At 43.1% G+C, this 22,583-nt stretch overlaps 1 protein-coding gene across 2 annotated transcripts in view; it reads left to right on the top strand.

The window, feature by feature from the left end:
- LOC138164900 (EF-hand calcium-binding domain-containing protein 7-like) overlaps window positions 1-19,627 on the top strand; it is a 56,312-nt gene extending 36,685 nt beyond the window's left edge. For both annotated transcript variants that reach the window (XM_069092847.1, XM_069092848.1), the window contains exons 7-14: window positions 1-142; window positions 2,500-2,609; window positions 6,215-6,372; window positions 7,974-8,107; window positions 10,283-10,431; window positions 15,343-15,552; window positions 16,933-17,040; window positions 17,945-19,627. In XM_069092847.1, coding sequence (XP_068948948.1) covers window positions 1-142; window positions 2,500-2,609; window positions 6,215-6,372; window positions 7,974-8,107; window positions 10,283-10,431; window positions 15,343-15,552; window positions 16,933-17,040; window positions 17,945-18,019 — 1,086 coding nt within the window. In that variant the 3' untranslated portion in view covers window positions 18,020-19,627. The remainder of the gene's footprint in view (window positions 143-2,499; window positions 2,610-6,214; window positions 6,373-7,973; window positions 8,108-10,282; window positions 10,432-15,342; window positions 15,553-16,932; window positions 17,041-17,944) is intronic.
- The last annotated feature ends 2,956 nt before the right edge of the window (window positions 19,628-22,583 follow it).

Here is a 22,583-nt window from a genome sequence, read left to right as displayed (position 1 = left end):
GAATGGCAGTGTGCACAGTCAAAGGGCTGTTTCTTCTTGGAAGAAAATGGTGAGATTGTTAGTCACCAGTACAAGATCCACTTAGCCCAGAGGACTGCTGTTTACCTTACTATTAGACCGCTGAATCTGAGTCAAGAAGAAGGCAAGTTTGTAGTTTCTGTCTTTTCTTTTAGAAAGTTGGTGAACAGATGTCATCACTACAAATGTCTGTAGGAGATTTCCATGTTCCCATTTCAAGAAGAAATGACTTGCCATAGTAGTGAGAGTGTATGAGAGTTTGAAGTTCCAAAGGCTTGTTACCAATAATAGAATTGCTTTAGGTATCTTGTTAAGATAGGGGACTTTAAGATTTTTTAATCTATAAAAGCAAGGAAAGCTCTGATGCCTTTTGTTAGTATATAATGTAAAACTAGTTAATCAGTGCACTAATTTTTAGATTTTCTATTTCTTTCTCTTTTTTTGGAGGGTAGAAGGCAGGGCAATTGGGGTTAAGTGACCTGCCCAAGGTCATGCAGCTAGTAAGTGTTAAGTGTCTGAGGCTGGATTTGAATTCAGGTCCTCCTGACTCCAGGGCCAGTGCTTTATTCACTGTGCCACCTAGCTGCCCCTAGATTTTCTATTTCTGACCCTCATTTTCTTTTTGTTTTAATAAGCTTGAAAAAAGGTCTTGTAAAAGCATTGAAAATCCTGCTCTTCCCTTAAGTTCGATGCTTCTGGGATGATAAATATGGGACAAGATGCTTCTTCAAAGCTCAAGTGACCACAGAGCAGTGAAATTACCAGCATTTCTGACTCCGAAGGTCTGATGTCAGATTGATTTAAATGTCCTTTCTTTAGTCATTTCAGCCATAAAATGGTCCTGCTCCATTGTTATGCACAAACAGAGGTTGTTGTTAAATAACACGTTCTGTGCCTTGCTTCTTCATTTCTTTTGATGAGTCTTTCAGCAGCTTGGTATGCAAACATTTCTGTTTTAAGGATTTTCCAGTTGTGATGCTATGTATATATACCATGTATTATAGATGTTATACATGTATGTACGTAGTATTGCAATGAGAAAAATCCTTTAAAAAACATATCCACATAGTACAGAAACTCTCCATTATTGCAGAACTGCATCTCTTCTGTAACTCCTGTCCTCTCTAGTCTCAGAGAGTTGTCTGGGCTCCTGAGCAGTGGCACGCCTTACCCAGGTTCCCCTGATATTGGATGTCAAAGGCAGGACTTGGCCTTGCTGTCTCCTGCACCAACAGTCTTATGTGATATGCACATTTCCTCCCAACCTTGGACCCAAAGTGGAAATTCTAAAGATAGTCACTCTCAGGCTTCGCAGCAAAAATATTTCACCATTTGAGTGTTCTGTGATAACTTACAGTTTTGGTCCTTCAGCTGCTACTGTCCCCTCTCCCTACAATATAGAGACAGAGAAGATTCCCTTTTGGGAACTATGACTAGTTTCCAGTACTCTTTATTTTTATGGAGTTTATTTTTAATCATAGGATATGAATTTATTTAACAAAAATAATAATAAATAGCACTAATAATGAGCACTTATATTCAGTAATTCATTAAACATTTATTAAGCCAGGCAGTGTGCTAAGTTCTGGGAATACAATTAAAAAAAGAAAGGCAAATCCCTGCCCTCAAGGAGCTTACAGTTTAGTGGAGAGGGAGACAACACACAGAAGGAAGCTGGGAAGGGGGTGGGGAGGACTTCAGTGCATCTTGTTCCATGGAGTTTAAACCCAGCAGAGCTGCTGATGGAAAATACCATATAGAAAGCCTACTGTGTGCCACGTGCTGGGCTAAGCCCTTACCCCTCACTATCTCCTTGGATCCTCATAACAACCCTGGGAATCATCGTCCCCATTGTACAGATGAAGAAACTAAGATAAACAGATAATTTATTTCTTCAGAAATTTTGAACAAGAATTGAAGATGGCAGCTGGGTGGCCCAGTGGATAGAGCACTAGCCCTGGAATCCTGAAGACCTGAGTTCAAAACCACCTTCAGATGCTGATAAGCTGGGTGGCCCTGGCTAGCTCTGGCTGTCCCCACTTCCCCATCTGTTAAATGGAAATAATAATATCTCCGTCCCCAGTCTTTGTGAGGCGACAGTGAGGTGGTCATTGTGCACATTGTGACTGTCATCCACAACGGTCACGTGCACTAAGGCTGTAAACGAAGGGGGATTGTTCTTTTATTTACCATTCACATCAGCAGGTGTGAGGCTGTGGCCCTGGATCAAGTCGGACAGACGCCCGTCCTCTGGTTTAAGACTGTGAGGACACAGTCACCACAGGCCTCCTTCCACCCGGCGTCATGGCCTACTTCAGTGCTGTTTTTAGGTCTGAAAATCCGGGGTGGGATGGGCAGGGTTGAGTGTTGAAAAAAATGTCGTTGGGGGGCATCAGGGCCAGTTTGCTAGCTTGCAGCTGCTGGAGAAAAACGCTCATTTGTTGTTGTTTACAGGAATTTAAGGGGTTTTGTTTGTTTTAGGATCATTATCTCCTTGGTTGTCTGTGGATACTGCTTTGTATCTTCTCAAGGAAAATGAAGGTCAAGCGAATCTACAGCTTGTGTGCTTCACCGAATCACGGAATAGAGAAGTACCCATTTTTCTTCACATTTCTAATGTTAATGTTTAAAATGCCGTGTGGATGCCGTGAGGGAAGCTTCGGTGGGAGGCAGAGAGCGCATATTCTGTGCCTGCTGCGAACCCTCAGATTGTTCGTTGGGAATTTGTCAGAGGCTGAGCGAGACCCAAGAGCACGGCCAGGAGACCTGAGCTGTGGCTCCAGATGTGCCTCTTGGACCAGATCTGGGGCCATAGACAAGTCACAGACCTCCCTGTGCCTCAGTTTCTTCACTTGTTAAAGTGAGGATTTGGATCCATGGCTCCCAAGATCTTAAACTCCAGAATTCAGTTCAGCAAACATTGAGTTCTCATGGTATACAGGGGGCTGTGCAAGGCACTCAGAGAGGTAAAAATCAGTCTCTTCCCACAAAGAGTTGATGTTCTAATGGAGGAAACATCAAGGACACAGATAGATAAATGCAAAATGACTTTTGCTGGGGATAGCACTAGTGAGTTGTATCTGAGACAGCCCTGGAGCTGAGCCTTCAGGGAAACTGAGGCTTCTGAAAACTGGCCTGAAACGTGGGCTGGGAGAGGAGGTAAGAGCCAGAGCTCAAGGGGCTCCACGTACCATGGGAGCCCTGCACCTTGTAGGATAGGCACTGTAGCTGTCCCCTTCTACGGTTGGAGAAACTGAGGCTTGGATCCAGTGATTTGCCTGGCATTGCCTCCCAAGTCCAGGGCTCTCTCTCCCCTACACGCCGCCGTGTTTTTGATGTGACCTCTTCAATGGCAGCAGCCCCGCAATGTCTTTAGTTATGGTTTTTAGCATAGTTGAGGGACTTAGCATCATGCCAGACCTATCTCGGTATTTAATGAATTATTATTGAATAGAAGTAAAGATTCTCTGTGGAACATCCCGTGAACCAGGAGCCTCTTTTTTTATTTTTTAGCCTTTGCCCTTTCAGTCTCCTAGGGACCTAATCTAATATTGTTATATTAGATTGTGTTATGAAATTTTAATCAGTATGAACCTTGTTCAGTACAGCAGCAGCACTAGAATATTCTCACATGGACAAAGTTTAGGGTTTTCATGGGAAAATGATTGACAATAGTGGATTTTTTTCTAAATGAAAGCATCTAAAAATTTGGAAGTGTTAGCTCAACTGTTTTTCTCAATTATCTGACTAAAACAGAGAAAAAATATTATGTTCACTTTTTGAGGCTTGATTTATATTTGCAGGGTTCAAAAACATATTGATACGACAAAACGGTTTTTTCAAAATCTCTGTTTTACCCATAGAATTGTTCTGATTTTTTCTAATTATATATTTACTCAGCGGCCAAATATGTGAGGCAGATACATGAATGTGGCCATTTATTTTATGAGAACTACAAAATACATCTGCTACATACCAGAAATAATACTATTCAAGGACTTACTGCAGTCTCATATTTAATCTTTATATAGGCCCAACGACAGACAAATATTTCCCTGATGTAATGTTATATAAAAGTCTTTATTGTAGGCCTCCTAACAGACAAGTGTAGTTATAGGCAAGGAAATATTAAATGACAGAAGTTAATGTTTTGACCAAACTCTTCTTCAGAGCTGACTACCAAGTTAAGTTCCAGATAAAGCATTGTCCAAAACAATAGCTTTTCCCATTTTGTTTTAGGTAAAATGACTTTCATATGAGATTGCCTCTCTGTAAAATGTTAGTCTATCAGAAAGCCTGTAATAAAGTTTGAATGAGATTCTGCTTGCCCTTTTATTATACACATTTCTGTTTGTGTGAAGGAGGTATAATTTGTCATATTTACAAAGGGTTTTTTTTTGTTTCAGTTTCAGAATTACTTTCTTTAAAGAGAGTTTAGTAACTGTAAAAGTTGAGTTTTTTTTTCCCTCTTTGCCTTCCATGGTGACATTCAGGACTGGGTACAGAGGACAGCCATGGGAAGATAGATAGAGCTCAAGGAACAGTGACACCCCCCCCCCCCCCCCAGCCTTTTCTTCCATGGCTGGCTGCCCATAAACTGCCGTCTGTGTAGACTTGACCCATCTTTATTTGTCTGAATGACCCTGGTAGTGCTGAAAATAAGAATCCTCACTAAAATGATGTTGGACTTACTGTCTCTGTGAGAGAGGCTGGGCAGAGTCAGAGTCAGGGCTTACCTCAGGACTCAGGCTTCCTTTATTTTGGGTGTGAGAACATATCTATGGTCTCACAAAACTGGAAGAAACCTCAGCTCTGCAAATGGGGCAGCACTCGACTTCTCCAGGCCTTCGTAGGTGGTTCAGAGGAGAGCACATTGGCCTGAAGACCTGAGGTCAGCTGTGACCTCGAACACCTGCTCACTTGTGTGACTCTTGACAAACTACCTGATGTCTTTCTGCTTCAGTTTTCTCTGCTGTAAAATACCTTCCAGGGCTGCTAGGGAGCATCAGATGAGATTATACGTGTAAGGCTCATAGTGCAGGTGGAGGACAGATGGCTCTGTGCTTGGCCATTGTACCGCCCCAGAACCCAGGCCCTAACACTGACTCCCTGTGTGAGGGGACCCCAGCCCCTTCCCCTCAGAAGATGCCTTTAGCTCCATGGAGAGCCCTGGAGGCCCAGCTCCCCTCTCGCAGGTCAGTGCCTCTTTTGTTGAGATTGTTTAAAAACTGACTATACAAATAAACCACAGCCTTGCTCTTGCTTTGCTGTTCAGGCCCAGGGGAAGGAAACCTGGAGGAGAAGAGCTGCACCTTTTGGTGGAACCACCATCATGGGAGCTTTCCAGGCTCAAAAAAGAGATGGTCTGTCTGTGAGAAGTCAGGCTATGTCGAGTGAGAGAACCAGAGACAAAGCTACAAACCAGAATGCCAGTTTAGTCATTCACAGCGGTGGAGAGCAGTGGTGAGGTGGTCAGAGCCAGTGACCTGCGGGAGGTACACATAGGCTGTCTGGGACCATGAGCCCCATGCAGCTCCTAGAGACACCGTGTAAGACCTCCAGGCCGGCCGTGAGGGGTAGCTCATAGCTCCTGGAGTACTCAACGCCCTGTTCTGAGCATGACTCACTCGGGATCTTGAAGGCAGTCCCCACAATGCCCAGCTCTTAGCACAAAGCCCCCAAAAAGTGTGGGCAGTTATGATCTGGGTGTCTGTTGTCTGAGGACCAGCCTTGACAAAATCAGAGAGGCCTTCCCCAGAGGGGCTGATGAAGGTCATTGAATCCAGTGGAGAGGACTTGATAGAGAACAGAGCACTACAGACACAACAGCCACTAGATGTGCTTGTTCTTTGGGCCATAGCAATTCTTGGTAACTGTCCCTTCAGTCATCATTGTCTTTACTGTCCATAGTGATGAAATCACGAAGCTTAGGAACCTGTGACCTGGGCTTGATTCTGCCTTTGCCACTATGCCCTCCTATGTGTCCTTGGGCAAGTCACTCTCCAGCCTGGGCCCCAGTTTCCTCAAATGTAAAATGAGGGACTTGGGCTTCATGACTTCTAAGGTCTAATTAATTCTAATTCTGTTATCTTATGGAGTCATAGGTCCCTAAGAGTGGTAAATATTGGTTTTAAGCAAACCTCAAGTTAATATTTGTAAAGACTTGAAAAGTTCCCTTTTATTCTTTTGAGAATAGATGTATGGATGGAGTGGCGAATTGGGATCAGGACTTTATTATTTAATTCCTTTCACAACTGGCTGTTGGCTGAAGAAGGAGAAAAAACACATAACAGAGGAAGCCAAGCTTGTGTGCAGAGGTGAAAAGGGAGACTTGTTTCTTACAAAGAAATTTAGGTAAGCTCGGTTTCCAAGAGGACCGTAGCCCCTTTCTGTTAACTCGACCAAGAAGGCAGCTTGCCCATGCATGGCGGTGCCCAGCGTTGCCACGTGGGCCTTCCCTCCTGTGGGACAGTCTGTGACACCCCCCTCCCCCCGTGCTTGCCTCTCCACTGGCCTGCCAGGAAGCCTGGCTCCAGAGCCAGAGACATTTGCCCCCATCTCTGGACAGATCCTGCATGTGCACATGCCCCTTCCTCCTTTAGGGGTCATGTCTTTCTAGTTGCACTAGTGTCTTTTACACGCTGCTCTGGATGACTCTTTTTGTGATGTGGTTTGGCCTGGTCAGAGCTACTATGCATCTCTCCATTTCCCTTTGGGCAATTTTCAATTCCCATTCTTAAGACACTGGAAGATTCCAGGACTTGGAGCCCCAACCATCCCTGGAAGATAATGGTGTTAAATAGCTGGGCCTGTGTTTCAAGGAGAAGCTCGGGGTCATTAAAAGAATCAGGCAGTTTTTTTCCAAAGGCAACCGAGGCCTCTCTCCCTCCTGTTTTTGTACCTTTAAGCATTGCTAGGTAATAGACCCATTTTTAAATATTAAATGCTATATTAATGCTCTTTTTTTTGCCCATAACTATCCCTTCCCAACGATCCTACCCACACTCTTCCCTTGTAACAAATAAGCAGAAACAGGCAGACACACCAGCTCATTGACCACATCTGGGAATGCTTGCCTTATTCTCCACCTCCCCCCCTTCCCCAGCCACCGTGTTCCTGCCTGTCTGTCATGAGAGGGACCATGCTTCCCCACTCAGTCTTCACAAGTCCTTCCTCTCTAGCTGGAGTGGAGCTTGGAGGCCTCTTGTCCTTGTTGCCTTTCTGTCATCAGTATCATCACTCACCTCACTCCACAGATGTCCATCTGAGCCTCCCCAGATGCTAGGAACTCCAGTGTTCCTCATTTCTTTGGGTGCAGCAATATCCTGCTACTTCACCTATTTCTGGCTTCTCTAGTAACCTCCAGCAAAGCACTTCTAGCCATAGACTGGCCAGCACCCTTTCTGCCCAAGACCATCACTGCCCCAGACACAGAGTGCGAGATAGGTTTAACTGTCTCTGTAGTAGCCAGTGACCGAAGCCAGCTGGAGATGCCATTCCTCTCCAGGTTAGCCCAGCCGCTGAACAGAGAGGCTCTGGGCACTGGGATGGGTGTCTGATTCAACAGATGGATCTCTAACAACATTCCAAAGCCATTTAAAAAATGTTGTCTTCTTTTCTTTTCTTTTTTAAAATTCTCCTTTCCTGTAGCACTGATAAATGTGTTAGCTGTAGTTTTAACCAAGCTGACCTTAACACTCCTCAGCTGGTAAATGTCTGGGTAGCCGAGATGCGTCTGCTCTCCTAGGTGCCTCCTTCTAGTTCTGGGGCTTCTGAGTCTCGGTTTGTGTGAATGGACAAAATGTGTAGCTGATGCAAACAGCTTGGAAACTGGCTGTAAACCGTGAGGTGTCCTGCTGTGAGTTTTCCTTTTACCAATGCACTTTTCAGTTTGTTTCGTAGAGATAAGAAATTATGCCGCCCTTTTTTTTTTTCTTTTTGTCTATTTGCTTTAGATCAGCTTTATCAGACATATTTGATATAATTGATTTAGATGGAAATGGGCTTATTAGCCTTGATGAATATAACTTTTTTGAACTGAGGACAAGTGGCGAGAAATGTGATGAAGATGCCTGGGCTATCTGCAAAGGTAAATACACTTTTTGCTTCTTAAAATAGGATGTCAATATAAATAAAACCAGCAAGTCATTTTCCCTCATTGTTCCAAAGTGACATGACAAGTCTAAAATTGGTCAAAAGATCATTTTTGTTCTTTATCCAGTCATGGGCTAGGAATGTCTTAAAAAGTTTTGGTTTATTATTTTTCTTAGTCTTGTGGTGTAGACTGGAAGAGGTTAAAGAGCTGCTTTTGGCAGGCCCAGTATTTAGGCCTCTGTTTTAATGTATAAACTAACCAGTAAGCATTTATTTTACTATTTCTACCCAAGTGTGTTGGGTTTGAAGATACAAGGCAGAAGGGAAACAGATCCTGCCTTCTTGTGGTTTACATTCTATCAGAGGAGAATACGTGGATGGGGAGTAGCTGTGTGAAGAACAAACACAAACTAAATGTAAGAGTTTGATAGTGTGCTTCAGAGGCTCAGAAAAGGCATCCTGTGGCTGGTAGGGCCAGAGCTGAATCTTGTTAGAAGTTACGAATACTCCAGGTAATGGTGAGGAGGGAATGTGTCCTAGGCCCAGGCTCCCAGACAGGTGATGGAAGGAGGTAGAGTGCCAGCCAGGTGTAAAGAAATGAGAGAAAACCAATTTGACTGGACACCGGAACGGGGGAAGGGGAGCCTGGAAAGATAGGCTGGACCAGCTTATGAAACATTTTAACAACAGCATGAGGACATGATAGTTCCCTAGAGTAGTTAATAAGTCAGTCAGTCACAAGATGTGTAGTAAGCACCTCCAAAGTACCAGGTCCTGGGGATGAAAGGAAGGCAGAAGCAGCTCCTGTCCTCTAGGAGCTCACCCTCTGTGGGAGAGACAGCTTGTACATTACCAGGTTCCTGGAGATCTTGGCAGAGCAAATGGGAGGCAGTATGAGAGGAGAAGGCCCTGGCAGCTGGAGGGGCCCTGCACAAGGGAAAGGTGAGCTGAGGTTTGAAGGGAGCCAAATTGAGGCAAAGCTTCCAGGCAGGCGAGTGGGCCTATCTGAGACCCAGAGACAGAGGAGGAGTGGTCTGAGGGACTGTGGATGAGCCAGTGCAACAGAATCCTGGAGAAATGAAGGAGCCGTGGGAAGGGGAGATGGGACTGGCTATGAAGAATGCATTGCCAAACAGAAATGTCAATGTTTGATCTTGGTGGTAATGGACCTGTGCTTGAGGAAAATCACTTTGGCAACTGAATAAAGGATGAATTGGAATTGGGAGAGGCTTGGGGGCAACCAGTTAGAAGCCCATTTAAATAGTCTGGGCAAGAAGAGAAGGGTCTGAGCTGAGTGTTATGGCTGTGTGAGTGGAGAGAGGGGAATCATATACAAAGAAACTGTGAAGGTAGAAAAGGTCGGATTTAGTAAAAAATTGAACATATGTGGTGAGTGAGAAGGAGGACTACAGGAAAAGGCTATGGTTATGGACCAGCCAGTCTGGAAGGCTGGCAATCTCCTCAGCAGAAAGGAGGAGGCTTGGCACAGTGGAAGCTTTGGGCTGGCAGGGATGATGAGCTCTGCTTTAGACCTGGCGAGTTTCAAATGTGTCTAGAAAATCTGTTTTAAAGGACTCACCAGGTAGTTGGTGATGTCAGACCTGGTGCTCAGAAGAGATGATTGGGAGTCGCTGCTCAGAGCTGATCGCTAAATCCATAGGTGCTAATGAGACCAGCCAGTGGGGAAGTGTAGAGTGGCCTGTGTCATGGACTCCTGGCAGTCTCCTGAAGCTTTGGCCACCTCCATTTCTTAAATGCATAAAGTAAAAATACAGAGGATTACAGAAGAAACCAATTATCTAAAAATGCAGTTATCAGAATGTTCTTTAAAACAAATTCATGGACCTCAGGTTAAGAACCCCTAGTGAAAAGAGCTCATGTCATGCTAGATTGGTTAAAAGAGTTAAAGGTGTTTATCAAGGAGACTAAAAATACTGAAAGGGGGAGGGGCCCAGGAGCTGCCTCTGAGGAAGGACAGTATTCCATGCAGAGTTTGTGGGGAAGCTGCTATGTTCCCCATACATCTGTTGGCCTTGCTTTTCGGTGTCTTCTTTGTAAATTTATAAATGCCAATTATACTGTTCAGAAACAAACATTTATATCCTAAAGGTTTATATAAATATTTGAAAAAATAGTTAAATCATACAGCGCTTCTTTTTCCCTAAACCAGATAATTTTGATACAAAGAAGAATGAACTAACAAGGCAGGGATTTCTGGATCTCAATCTAATGGAAGCCAATGATGGAGAAGGAGATCCGAGTGACCTCTGGGTGACTCTGCGCTCTATGGGGTACAACAAAGCCCTGGAAATGGTAGAGGTAAAAAGCATTTGCATATTGCCTGGGTTTTTAATTCACAGCCTTTGTTCTTTTCACCTGAAAAGCCAGTAACCTGCTAGATGAATTTTTCATGTAGGGCATGAATTTCAGACCAAGTTCCCAGACTCTTTCATCCAATCCCTGTCCTCATGAATCTTGACTAAATTTGCATTCTTGTTTCTCCTGCCTTTAATTAGTCTTACACAAAATTTGGTTGTTGCCAATATTTTAAGAGCACAGAAGACTAGAAGCCACCTCAGAGCTGGACATGAAAAGCGGACAGCTCCATGACTTCGTAGTGTGTTTAGAAGGTCTAGGCAGAAATAGTTATTTAAGTTGCTAACACATTTCTGTAAAGACACTGTGTGTAGTCTCTTCTTATCCCCCCAGAATGTGATCTGTGACTCTAGTACAGGAAGGAAGAATGATCCCTTTAAAAAGATGAGAATGCTGGTATTTCATAACCTGATGCACACAGTGATTCATAGCAAATCAAAAAGGGTAAGCTATTAATGAGGGCTTTCTGTTTCAATGCCAAGTTGGCCCACTCTGGCCAGGACCTAGATCAGAGCAAGTGTGTGTGCCTTCTTGAGCTGGGAACGTGAATTTGTAGGATTAGCACTGATCTTAACTCATTTGGGGCTTGAATCATATTAGCCCTTGGTTACAGTCCTATTTGGAAGCCACTTAAAACAGGAAAGTCAGTCCAGACATTTTTCACCAAAGTGGCAATGACTGTTGACATATAGAATTCAAAGTCAAATGGGGACTGAATAACCATTTAGTCCAACTCCAACCGGAAACATCTGACGGGTGGCCACTGGTTTTTGCTTAAAGATCTCGGATTGTGGGGAAGCCATTCACTCTCGAGGCAACCCATTCCACTTTCAGATAGCTCCAATTCTTAGGAAGTTTTTCCTTACGTAAAACAAATATACAGATTTAGTGAATATCTGCCCATTTCTCCTGGTTCTGACCTTTAATGACAAGCAAAAAAATTGATAGCCCTTCAAATTCTTGGAGGAAGCTACCATGCTCCCCATTCTCCCCTCCCCACCCCCCCCCATTACACACACACACGACTTTTATTTTCCATGATCAGTATCTCCAATTCCTTCAGCTGATCCTCTGTGACATACAGTCCAGGCCTTCCACCTCCTCCGGATGACACTGCTTATCTAGGTCCTTCCTAAAATGTGCTGCTGTCCGTAGTTGTGGGATGGCCAGTGGGACCATCCCCTCCCTGTACCAGCAGCTGGACCCTCCTCATGCTTCCTTGGCTACTCCGTCTCACTGCTGACTCGGCTCCTGTTGAGTGTGTGGTCCCCCCAAACCCCCAGAGCTTCTTCAGACAGAGTGCTCTTTGGACAGGCCTCACCCATCTCAAACTGAGGAAGTCAATTTTTAACCTGCAGGTTAGACTTCATATTTGCTCAGTGTATGAAGTAACACTTCCTATTTCTTTTTCATGTTATTTCTCTTGAGTTTACATGGCCTTCCCCTACAAACATGCCACACCTTCCTCCCCTCTCATCCCTTTCAACAAAGAATTAAAGAGAAAGGGGAAGAGGCAGCTCAGTAGACCACTGTCCATGCCCCCAGACTGACAGTCCTTCTTCAGAGGTTCTGTGTTGGTGTTTTGGCCGGCTCTTCATGGTTCTGTGGGCCTTGCTCTGCCCCAGGTCCCATCTTTGGCGTCTCTGAATTCTTCAGCCCTGCTTGTGCACTCTGAGTGCTGCCACTCTGAGTGTCTGGTTTGATGCGGCGCCTTGCAGTCCGTAGAATGGAGAGCCAGGGTGGGTCCAAGAAGAGAACACTGGAGTCACTTGGCTTTAGTCCTAGGTCCTGACTGCCCTCCACAAGAGCAGGGCTCGACCAGTGAGGGGGCCTGCACCCCAAGCCTTCACTACTTTCATATCTTCTCATCTGTGCCTGTGTGCTGGATGTCAGCCTTATTGATTTGCATTTTCCTCATTATTTGTGATTTGGTGCATCTTTTTATTTTTTTAAATTATCTGTAATTATTCTTTTGAGAACTGTTTGTTCATATTTGTGTTTTGTTTTGATGATTACTGTTTTGTAATACTGCTAGACCACCTTCCTTGATTCTTTTAAAATTCTCAACCTTTTGTTCTTCCAGATGAATTTTGTTTTTTTTTTTTTCCTAGCTCTATAAAGTAATTCAAATAGAATTGTCATTTTTATTGTATTGGCTCAGCCTACCCTGGAGCAATGAGTATTTCTCCCATTGTTTAGATCTGTCTTCATTTGTGTGGGTTTGTCTCGGCAGGTAGACATCCAAGAGTGTTTTACATTGTCTGCAGCTATTTTAGAAGAAATCTCTCTTCCCGCTGGGCTTTGTTGGGAATGTGTAGAAAGGCTGATGGTTTATGTAGGTTATTTCCATATCCTGCACTTTCTAAAACTGTTGATGGTTTCAGCTGGTTTTCAGCCGGTTCTCTAGGGCTCTCCAGGTGTCCCAGCCTTCACCTGCAGAGTCTTGCTTCCTTATTGCCTGTTCTTATCCCATTCTTTTCCTTGTCTTGTTGCTGTAGCTGTAGCGTTTCTAGCACAGTATTAAAGGTGTCGGTGAGAATGGGCATCCTTCCTGCACCCCTGGTCTCATGGCTGCTCAGAGGACTTTTCTGAAACATGAGACCGACCATGTCAGTGAACTCCAGTGCTCCCCATTACCTCCAGGAGCAAATGGAAATGGTGACAGTAGCTAGAGTTCATTAAGTACCTACCACACTCCACACTGTATAAATATCATCTCCTAGGATCCTCCCCATAAGGCTGTGGAGCAGGTGCTGTAATGATCTCTGTGCACATTTGAACTGAGGCAAACAGATGAAGTGACTTGTCCAGGGTCACACAGCTAGCAATGGCTGAGGCTGGTTTTGAACTGAGGGCTTCCAGACTCTGCCGTAGTGCCCCCCACTTGCCTTTGTATAAAGCCCTCTGCTTGGCATTTAGAGCCTTTCACAACTTGGCCCTTTCTTGCCAGTCTGATTCCCATATATTTCACTCCTAATCGATGCACACACTGAATGGTCCAGCTTCCTGGCCCACGCTCTAGGCTTCAGGGGCACACTCTCCTTCTGGGCCTGCCCACCTCCATCTCCCTGTGTCCTCGGCTTCCTTATAGAGTTAGCTGAGATGCTGCCTGCGCCCTCCCTCTCAGGCTGCCTCCCCCCAGGCCATGTTTCCATGTTATCTCCACTAGACGGGGCCTGGTTTTCTGCCTCTCTCTGTATGCCCAGCGGGCAGCGCCTGGCACACAAGTGCTTCATAGATGCTTGCTATTTGTTAACATAGTTTCTCATTTCTGTTTTTTATGAAGCTGTCCTGATAGTGATAACAACCTCCCCCTCTAGCTTTTCATTAGTTATCCTTTTAATAATAATTCGGGAGTTTCATAGTCCATGTGCTGCCGACCTTGGTTGTGGCCGCCTCAGCAATGATACGAAATGTGTTGGATTAACAGTTCTCAATTTGGAGGTTGAAGAGTCCTGGATTCAGATCCTGCCTCTCTCCCCTCTCTCCCTCACTGAGCCAGGTGACCACATCTCTGCATCTGTTTCCCTATCTGTAAATTAGAGAAACGAAGCTTAGCCCCTTCCCTTGACCTTGTCTCCTGCCTTCCCTGTGACTGTGGAGGGCATCACCATCCTCCCAGTCCTCAGGCTCTCAACCTAGGAGTCATGCTGGGTGCCTCACTCCTTACCCGTATATAAGCTGGTGCCGAGGCCTGCCGACTTCCCCTTTGTCACGTCTCTGCTCTGACATGGCCCCCACCCTGGGACAGGTCCTCGTCACCCTGTACCTGGACTGCTGTTGCTGGAGGCCTGCTGCCTCCAGTCTTTCCCCACTCTGGTCCCTCTTCCATCAGCTGCAAAAGGGGTTTTCCTAGAGCCTAGGTCTGACCATGTCACCCCCGCCTCACAAACTCCACTGGCTCCCTCTTGCCCCCAGGATCAAATGCAAAATGCACTTCCCAGCCCCTCAAAGCCTGTCCTTTCCCCCCTCCCCAAGATGGCATGTAATCTGATATAGGCTCTACATATACATTCACATTAAACAGATTTCCACTTTAGTCAGACCACAAATTTTAAAATAGAAAATTTAACAGGAATTTGTATTTAAGCTCTGTGTGAATAAAACCATCTTTTTAAAGTATCTGAAATCATTGTTGAAAAGGTACCTTAAGTTGTTCCCATAGGTAGGGATTGTTCACTCCCCCCCCCCCAGTTTTATCAGAGACTACAGCTGCTCACGCCCTGCTGGTCCATTTGGGCTTCCCCTTGCTTTCCTTTATACAGCCAGAGCAGGACTCTGGAGAGAGCTGTTAGCAACAGCCGAGAACTCGATGTTCTGGACTCTTGGCCAAGATCAGCGAGGGTTTGTTTCCCGGAAGGCCAGCCTCTCACAGCCTCCTCGACTGGCATCCTTGTAGCTGATTTAAGATTGTAAAAGACAATGTCATAGGACCTTAAGGGAGCAAGGATGGTGGGGAAGAGAAGCTGTCCAATGTCAGCATCCTTTAGCTTCTGCTCTTCTCTTGTCTCTGTAATTCTCAAATTAACCACATGAACCCTTTAAAAAAGTCAGAGATCCGAGGCTCGTAGTGCTCCAGCTCATTCATGTTTCCTTGGAAAGCTGAACTAGCCCAATTCAAACCAGCCTTAACGAAGCCCCTGCTGTGCCCTGGGGATGGAAAAGGACACGGTCCTTCTCTTTAAGGAGTTTGTTTTCAGAGAGAGAAAGACAGGAACACACCCTAAAAACCAGCATGAGAAGAAAAAGCAAAATAATTTTCATGGATAAAGTGAAGCAAGTGCAGTGATGTGTTCTGTCCCAGAACACAGAAGGCAGGAATGTCCCATAATAGTGGGTTTTTCCCCTCTGCAGGCATGCCCATTCATCATTGACATATATGCTGAGAAATGCCGGCCCAGAATCAAAGCTGTTTGCTTGGGATCCGGAGGCCGGCCCTTTGAAAAAGCCATTTGCAAGTCTGTCATTAACAAAGGCGATGCCAAAACCCTGGACAGCCATGAGAGTGTCTTTTTACACACCTATAAAAGTGACTTCCGGATAACATCAGTTCTTGAAAATAAGGTATTGATTAGGACTTGGCTAGCTCTGTCTGTAAACCCTATTCCGTATGTATTAATGCTGTCTTGTTTCCTTTCTGTGATTGGCAAAAGAAACTTTTCTGTTATATCAGTATTTCTAAAAAATATTCAGGAAAGCTGATTTTCCCTTTTCTAGTTCTATGGGATTCATAATTTAGAGCACAGTTATTCTAGAGGAGCTCTGAAGTCCTTGTTATTTAAATTTTTTATTCAAAAAAACCTTATGAAATTGAAGAGAGGAAGAAAAGTGTGGATTTGCAACTTTCCTTGATAGTTAAATTAATATAAATTTCAGTTTGGCACAAACAACAGAATCATTCAGATAGATTGAGAGACAGGTTTCTAGAAGTTACTCAAGTCACCATAAAGGTAAAAGGTGACCTTAAGGTTACCATGTTCCCAGGAGAGTGCTTAGCTTTTTCAGCTGCCAGCTCCCCGCTCCTAGAGCCACGGCTGGTTTAGACTTGGTCCCAGAAGGGAAGGGAGTTAGTGGTTAGGTAGGTGCCTACTATGTGCCAGGCCCTGTGCTAAATAAGCCCTTGACTAACATTGCCTCATTTGGTCAATCACTGAGCAGCCCAGGTCTATGTTCAGCCCTGAGGCTAAGACTACAAAAAGTTTGGCCCCTGCCCTCAGGGAGCCTCCAACCCTGGAGAAGGGTACATTTGTAATTATTCAGTATAGAGCACAGAGAGGGACCCTGAGGGATGCCAAGGCTATGGCCTGGATGAGGCTGGAGCCACCCCCTGCACCATGATCGCTCCTGACCCCGTTTATTCACCACATCCCAGATATGTGTGCTGTTGCCCCTCTCCTGGGACACTGTCTCCTGAGAGCCGCTGGTCCCTCTCCACTGATCATTCTTCTGCATTGTTTCTGTCACTGCTTGGGTGACTCGGGACACAGATAGGGAGAGGTCTTATCATATAGTATCTTTTTGTCTTCAATTCGTAAACTATCTGCAAGAGTAACCAGTCACCTATTTATTAAGGTCTCTAAACTAGATGCCATGGGGTGTCCAAGAGAAGAGTGAGGCCTGGCTCCTACTTTCAGAAATCCAACAGTCTCATTGGATGGTTAGCAGTTACATACTGTAATGTTAAAGTGCATTCAGATGCCAGAAACAGAAGACTTTGTGGACTAAAAGAGGCAGGGAAGTGCTCATGGAAGGAGGGATGGGCAGGAGCTGGATAGAGGGCGAACAGAGCGCAGGAGACAGGGAAGGATCCGGAATGTCACTGAGGGTGCTGGGAAAGAGGAGCTAGGCCGGGGGATGGGGAAGCCTCAGGTTCTCGTGGGCATTTCCAAGTTTATGATTTACTGAAGTGTGGACTAAAAAATATTAACTTTTTTTTTTTTGTAGTCAGAAAATAAAGCGATTATTCATGTCAACAATGAGCTAAGTAAAAACTGTGTCAATAACAGAAGCCTCAACATGTTTGCTGTGGAGGTGGCACCAAAGGCTACAATGGTAATTGATGCTCCTTTCTAAGGGACACCCTCAGCTCTGTGTTGGGCCTTAGTCTTGTTGTGGTCGCAGTGAATGTGCGAATAGGAAATTATAATGATGAATGCTGCATTCCTATGGATAGTCACAGCAGGCTGCCCTACAGGGAGGAAACGTGTGACAGGCAAGGCCAGGCACTCTCCTTCTCTGTGTTCATTTATTTGTAAAATGGAGCTGAAACCTCAGCCAGCTACCCCATAGGCTGGTCAGAAAGCTTGAAATAGATTAAGTAGTCATCCCTCATCTTCGTAGAACTTTTATTTACAAAACATTCCCCTCACAACAACCCTATGAAGTAAATACTACAGGTTTTGTTATGTCCCTTTTACAGATGGGAAAACTGAGGCCCGGAGGGTCATGGAAGCAGGAGGTGACAGAGCAGAGAGCTGAACTCACCTCCTCTGACCCAAAATCCGCCCCCTCCTTCCCCTGCGCTGGATAGTCTGCTCCGTCTCTTTCAGCTTTGAAGCTTGTGATTTCCAGGTTCCATGAGTAGCACCCTGGATTCATAGTAGCCAGGAGTGGAGGCCCAGCACCAGATTGAGCCCCCCCACTGTAGGGGGAGAGAGAGAGATGAGAACAGTGCTCACTGTTCTCGCTTCCCTGGCCCAGCCCACCATGTCTCCCAGTGCTTCTGCAGTCAGCCATGTAAACATTGTGCTAAGTGCTTGGGGCGAAGGAGAGACAAGCCTCTGTGTCCTCTCTCCCTTTCTCTTCCTTTCCCCCAGAGCTGAGGGTACAGCCTGATCTGCTTTGGACTATGTTCCACGGCAGGGAGATCTCATCTTTACTTGTTACAGAGGACTTAGTAATGTCAGCTCACTGAAAACAACCCAAAAATAAGGTTCTGGCTGTTCTTTTGCTGCAGGTTTGTCAGCACGTGATGCCTGTGAACGAGCGACAAGAATGGGTCTATAATTGTGTATATTCCCTCGTGTCATGAGGGCCAGCTTGGACAGTGTCTCCTCTGAGACTGCCCGACCACGAAGGGCAGCTCCAGGTGACTTCTCTTCTCTGTTGACCAGTCAAGTCAGGATGAATGTAGACAGTGGTACAAACACTTCTCTGGCTACATCTCCCTTTAACTGTTGTATATTATTGATTAAAATGTGTGTGTTGTGTGTGTGTGTTACATTTAAAACTGTTGCATTCTCCTTATTTGGGGAGTAAATCCAGGGCATAATTTGCTTAATACTGCCTTCCTAATTTGTAATAAGCCTGTGTCATAGCAACACTAAATGATTTATATAAAATATCACAGCTATTTAGTGTGTCCTGCTCGATTAAAAGATATAAAGTTGTATCCTTAAAATATAAAAATATCATTAGACTAGCCACTTACATTATTTTCTAATTAGAAAAAAGACATTTAAATCAAAAGTTGATAATTTATTTTTATATTACAATAACCAGAGAGAAAAAAACGAGACTGTAAAACAGGGAATTTTTGAAATATTCAATAGGTTTACCAACTGTAATTATTGCTAACTTATCTATAGATTTGTTTAAAATTTATAAATATGCAGACACTTAAAATGTACTTCTATTCAAAATAGGTGTTGAACATATTCAACCTAGTTTAATAGGGCAGTGCCAGTCCTTGAAAAGCTGTATTTCTCAACTAGCACAGCAGAACTGTATTCCACAATCTTTCGTAATAGAATCTGAGGCCAGTAAATGTCAGCCATGAAATAAGAATACCATTATAGAACTCCAATTAGTTTTACATACAGTATGTTGCTGGTGCTTAGTTCTTGAAAGGTCATTTATTAAATTTTTGTTACACAGTTTAGATATCTGCAAAATGGGTTAAATAAATTTTTTTATTTTTATTTTTTGCTTTTTGGAGGGCAATTGAGGTTGAGTGACTTGCCCAAAGTCACACGGCTAGTAAGTGTGTCAAGTGTCGGAGGCCGGACTTGAACTCAGGTCCTCCTGACTCCAGGGCTGGTGCTCTATTCACTGCACCACCTAGCCACCCTGTTTAAATAAATTCTTAATCCTGAGCTGGGGATCAGGAGACTTGGGTCCTAGTTCTAGCTCTATAACTAACTCTTTGGGTGGCCCCAGACAAATCAGTTAGCTTCTTTTGACTTAGATTTCTACATCTGTAAAATAAAAGATGCAGCTGTTGCATAAAGAAAGGCTTTTTTAATTGACAAGAAGATATGACTTTGGGTTTTGGTGTTTTAGGATACTGTTCCAGTCTTAAGCTATACCATCAACCAGAAAGTAACACCATCCAAAACTGAGGAAAATTGTCAAAATAAAAATAAAATTATTGTGGTTTGTGAATTTTTAAAAAACAGTAAAATTAATAAATTCATCTCATAAAAGGAACAATATAAAAGCTCATTAAAAACACCTGTTCCCATAGTTTCATCTTTCATTTACTTAATATTTGTAACCTGCATAAAGAATGCAATTGGAGAATTTAAAATATACTTTATATATATATGTATATATATATATATATATATATCAATGTCCAACAACTTATCATTAATTAAAAAAAATTTCTGCAATGTGAGATCCATTGTAATGGATAGAGTATGCGACTTGATTTATGGATGACTTCGTACCTTCAAATATGGCCTCTGACACAATCTATGGACCATCGCAAGTCCTTTATCCGTTCTAATTCATAGGCAGCCTTCTAAAAGTACGAATTATAGAAGATTTACAACCAACATCAGTAGAGGGTGCTCCCTACCTCAACAGAATCATAGGTCTGAGGTGTAGGCATAATTGTTCTGAGGCAAAGTTTATGCAGACTACACTTCACACAGCTAACTAAATAAATGAAAAGTCCCAAGACCAAGTTGGAGGGAGTTCTAATCATCCAAATTTTTATTTCATTTCCAACTAATGTGCTATCAGATTAAAAAGATGGATTAACTACAAGGACTACAAAAGTGTTTGGAAGAAATGAAGCAAGAGATAAAAAATGAAATGAGAGTTTGGGAGGAAAAAATTTAAAGGAGAATAAATGGCTTAGAAAAGAAGATAGAAAACTTACCCAGCTAGTGAACTCCCCGAAAATATAATAGAGCAAGCAGAAGTCAGGGACTCATGATACAACAAGAAATATTAGAACAAAGACAAAAAAGATTGATTAGAAAGAAAGAAAACATGAGGTATCAACTATCAAAAACAACTGATCCAAAAAAGATGTAAAGGAGAGAGAATTTAAGAATTAGTAGATTCCCTGAAAACCATAATCAGTGAAAAGAGTTGAACACCATATTTCAAGCAATCACAAAAGAAAACTATCCAAATCCACTAGAACCAGAGGACAAAGAGAAAATGAAACCACTGATAACCTCCTATAAGAAACCTGAAAACAACCAGGATGCAAGCTTTCTCGAAGGAAAAATACTGCAGTTGACCGGAAGGAGTACACCTGGTAGTGGACTCTGAAAAATATAATGGGGCAAGCAGAATTCAGGGGCCCATGACAGAACAAGAAATATTAGATCAAAGATTTGGAAAAAAAAATAAGGTATATAAATGAGATACATGACAAAAAGAGCATGCAAACATGGAGGAAGATTTTTTAGGGAGCAGGCAGCTACTAACCTCTTAATTGAACCAGAATAAGGAATTTAATCACAAGACAGGGATTTTTCTTCAATTATTTAGTTATTTATTTTTAGTTTTCAACATTCATTTCCACAAGTTTTTGAGTTACACATCTCTTCCCTACCCCCAACCCAAGATAGCAAGTCTACTAAATACGCCTTCCCCCATTCTGTTCTCTCTTATATCCTCCCCCATCCCCCCCCAACTTTCTAGTAGGGCAAGATGGATTTTTATACTCCAGTGCCTATATATTTCCCAGTTGCATGTAAAGAACAATTTTTATTTAACATTTGTTTTTAAAACTTTGATTTCCACATTCTTTGCCTTCTTCCCTCCTCACCCACCCCCACTGGGAGGACATGCAATTCAATATAGGTTGTACATGTGTAGTTATGCAAAATGTCTCCATAGTAGTTATATTGTGAAAGACTAACTATATTTCTCTCCATCCCAGCCTGCCTCCCATTTAATCTATTTTCTACTTTGACCCTGTCCCTTTTCAAAAATGTTTGCTTCTAACTACCCTCCCCCCCAGTCTTCCCTCCCTTCTGTCATCCCCCATCTTATCCCCTTTCCCCATACTTTCCTATAGGGTAAGATACCCAATTGAGTGTGTGTGTGTTATTCCCTCCTTAAGCCAAATTCAGTGAGATTCCCTTTCACCTTCCTGCTCTTCCCTTCCATTGTAACAGTTTTCTCTTGCCTCTTTTATATGAGATAATTTACCCTATTCTATCTCTTCCTTTCTCCTCCCAATATATTCCTCTCTCACCTCTTAATTTATTTTTTAGATATCATCCCTTCCTATTCAACTGATCCTGTGCTCTCTGTCTATATATGTACACACATATACACACACTCACATACATAGTTATATACACATGCCCTCTTATACATGCATATATACATGTGTATACATATATATACACATATATATTCCCTTCAACTATCCTCATACTGAGAAAAGTCTTATGAGTTACAATTATTGTTTTTCATGTAGGAATGTAAATAGTTCAACTTTAATCAGTTCCTTAGGATTTCTTTTCCCTGTTTACCTTCTCATGCTTCTATTCTTGTATTTGAAAGTCAGATTTTCTGTTCAGCTCCGGTTTTTCCATCAAGAATGCTTGAAAGTCCTCCATTTCATTGAATGACCATATTTTCCCCTGAAGCATTCTATTCAGTTTTGCTGGGCAGGTGATTCCTGGTTTTAATCCTAGCTCCTTTGACCTCCAGAATATCATATTCCAAGCCCTTTGATCCCTTAATGTAGAAGCTGCTAGATTCTTGTGTTATCCTGATTGGGTTTCCACAATACTCAAATTGTTTCTTCCTGACTGCTTGTAACATTTTCTCCTTGACCTGGGAACTCTGTAATTTGGCTATAATATTCCTAGGAGTTTTCTTTTGGGGATCTTTTTCAAGAGGCAATCAGTGAATTCTTTCAATTTCTATTTTGCCCTCCAGTTCTAAAACATCAGAGCAATTTCCTTGAGGATTCTTGAAGGATGATTTCTAGGCTCTTCTTTTTGATCATGGCTTTCAGGTAGTTCAATAATTTTAAAATTCTCTCTCCTGGATCTATTTTTCAGGTCAGTGGTTTTTCCAATGAAATATTTCACATTGCCTTCTATTTTTTTTTTCATTTGTTTAGATCTGTTTTATAGTATCTTGATTTCTCATAAAATCATTAGCTTCCATTTGCTCCAATCTAATTTTGAAGGAATTATTATCTTCGGTAAGTTTTTGAAATTCCTCTTCCATCTGGTCAATTCAACTTATTAAGGCATTCTTTTTCTCATTGGCTTTTTGGACCTCTTTTGCAATTTGAGTTAGTCTATTTTATTTTCTTCTGTTATTTTCTTCAGTCAGGCTGTTGACTCACTTTTCATGATTTTCTTGCATCACTCTCATTTCTCTTCCCA

The sequence above is a fragment of the Petaurus breviceps genome, unplaced genomic scaffold (assembly GCF_028583685.1).
Source record: "Petaurus breviceps papuanus isolate PSGF00001 unplaced genomic scaffold, PetGlider_PUasm1.0 207, whole genome shotgun sequence".
Taxonomy (NCBI): Eukaryota; Metazoa; Chordata; class Mammalia; order Diprotodontia; family Petauridae; genus Petaurus; species Petaurus breviceps.
The sequence above is the reverse complement of the archived record's forward strand: the minus strand, read 5'-3'. Positions and strand labels throughout refer to the sequence as shown.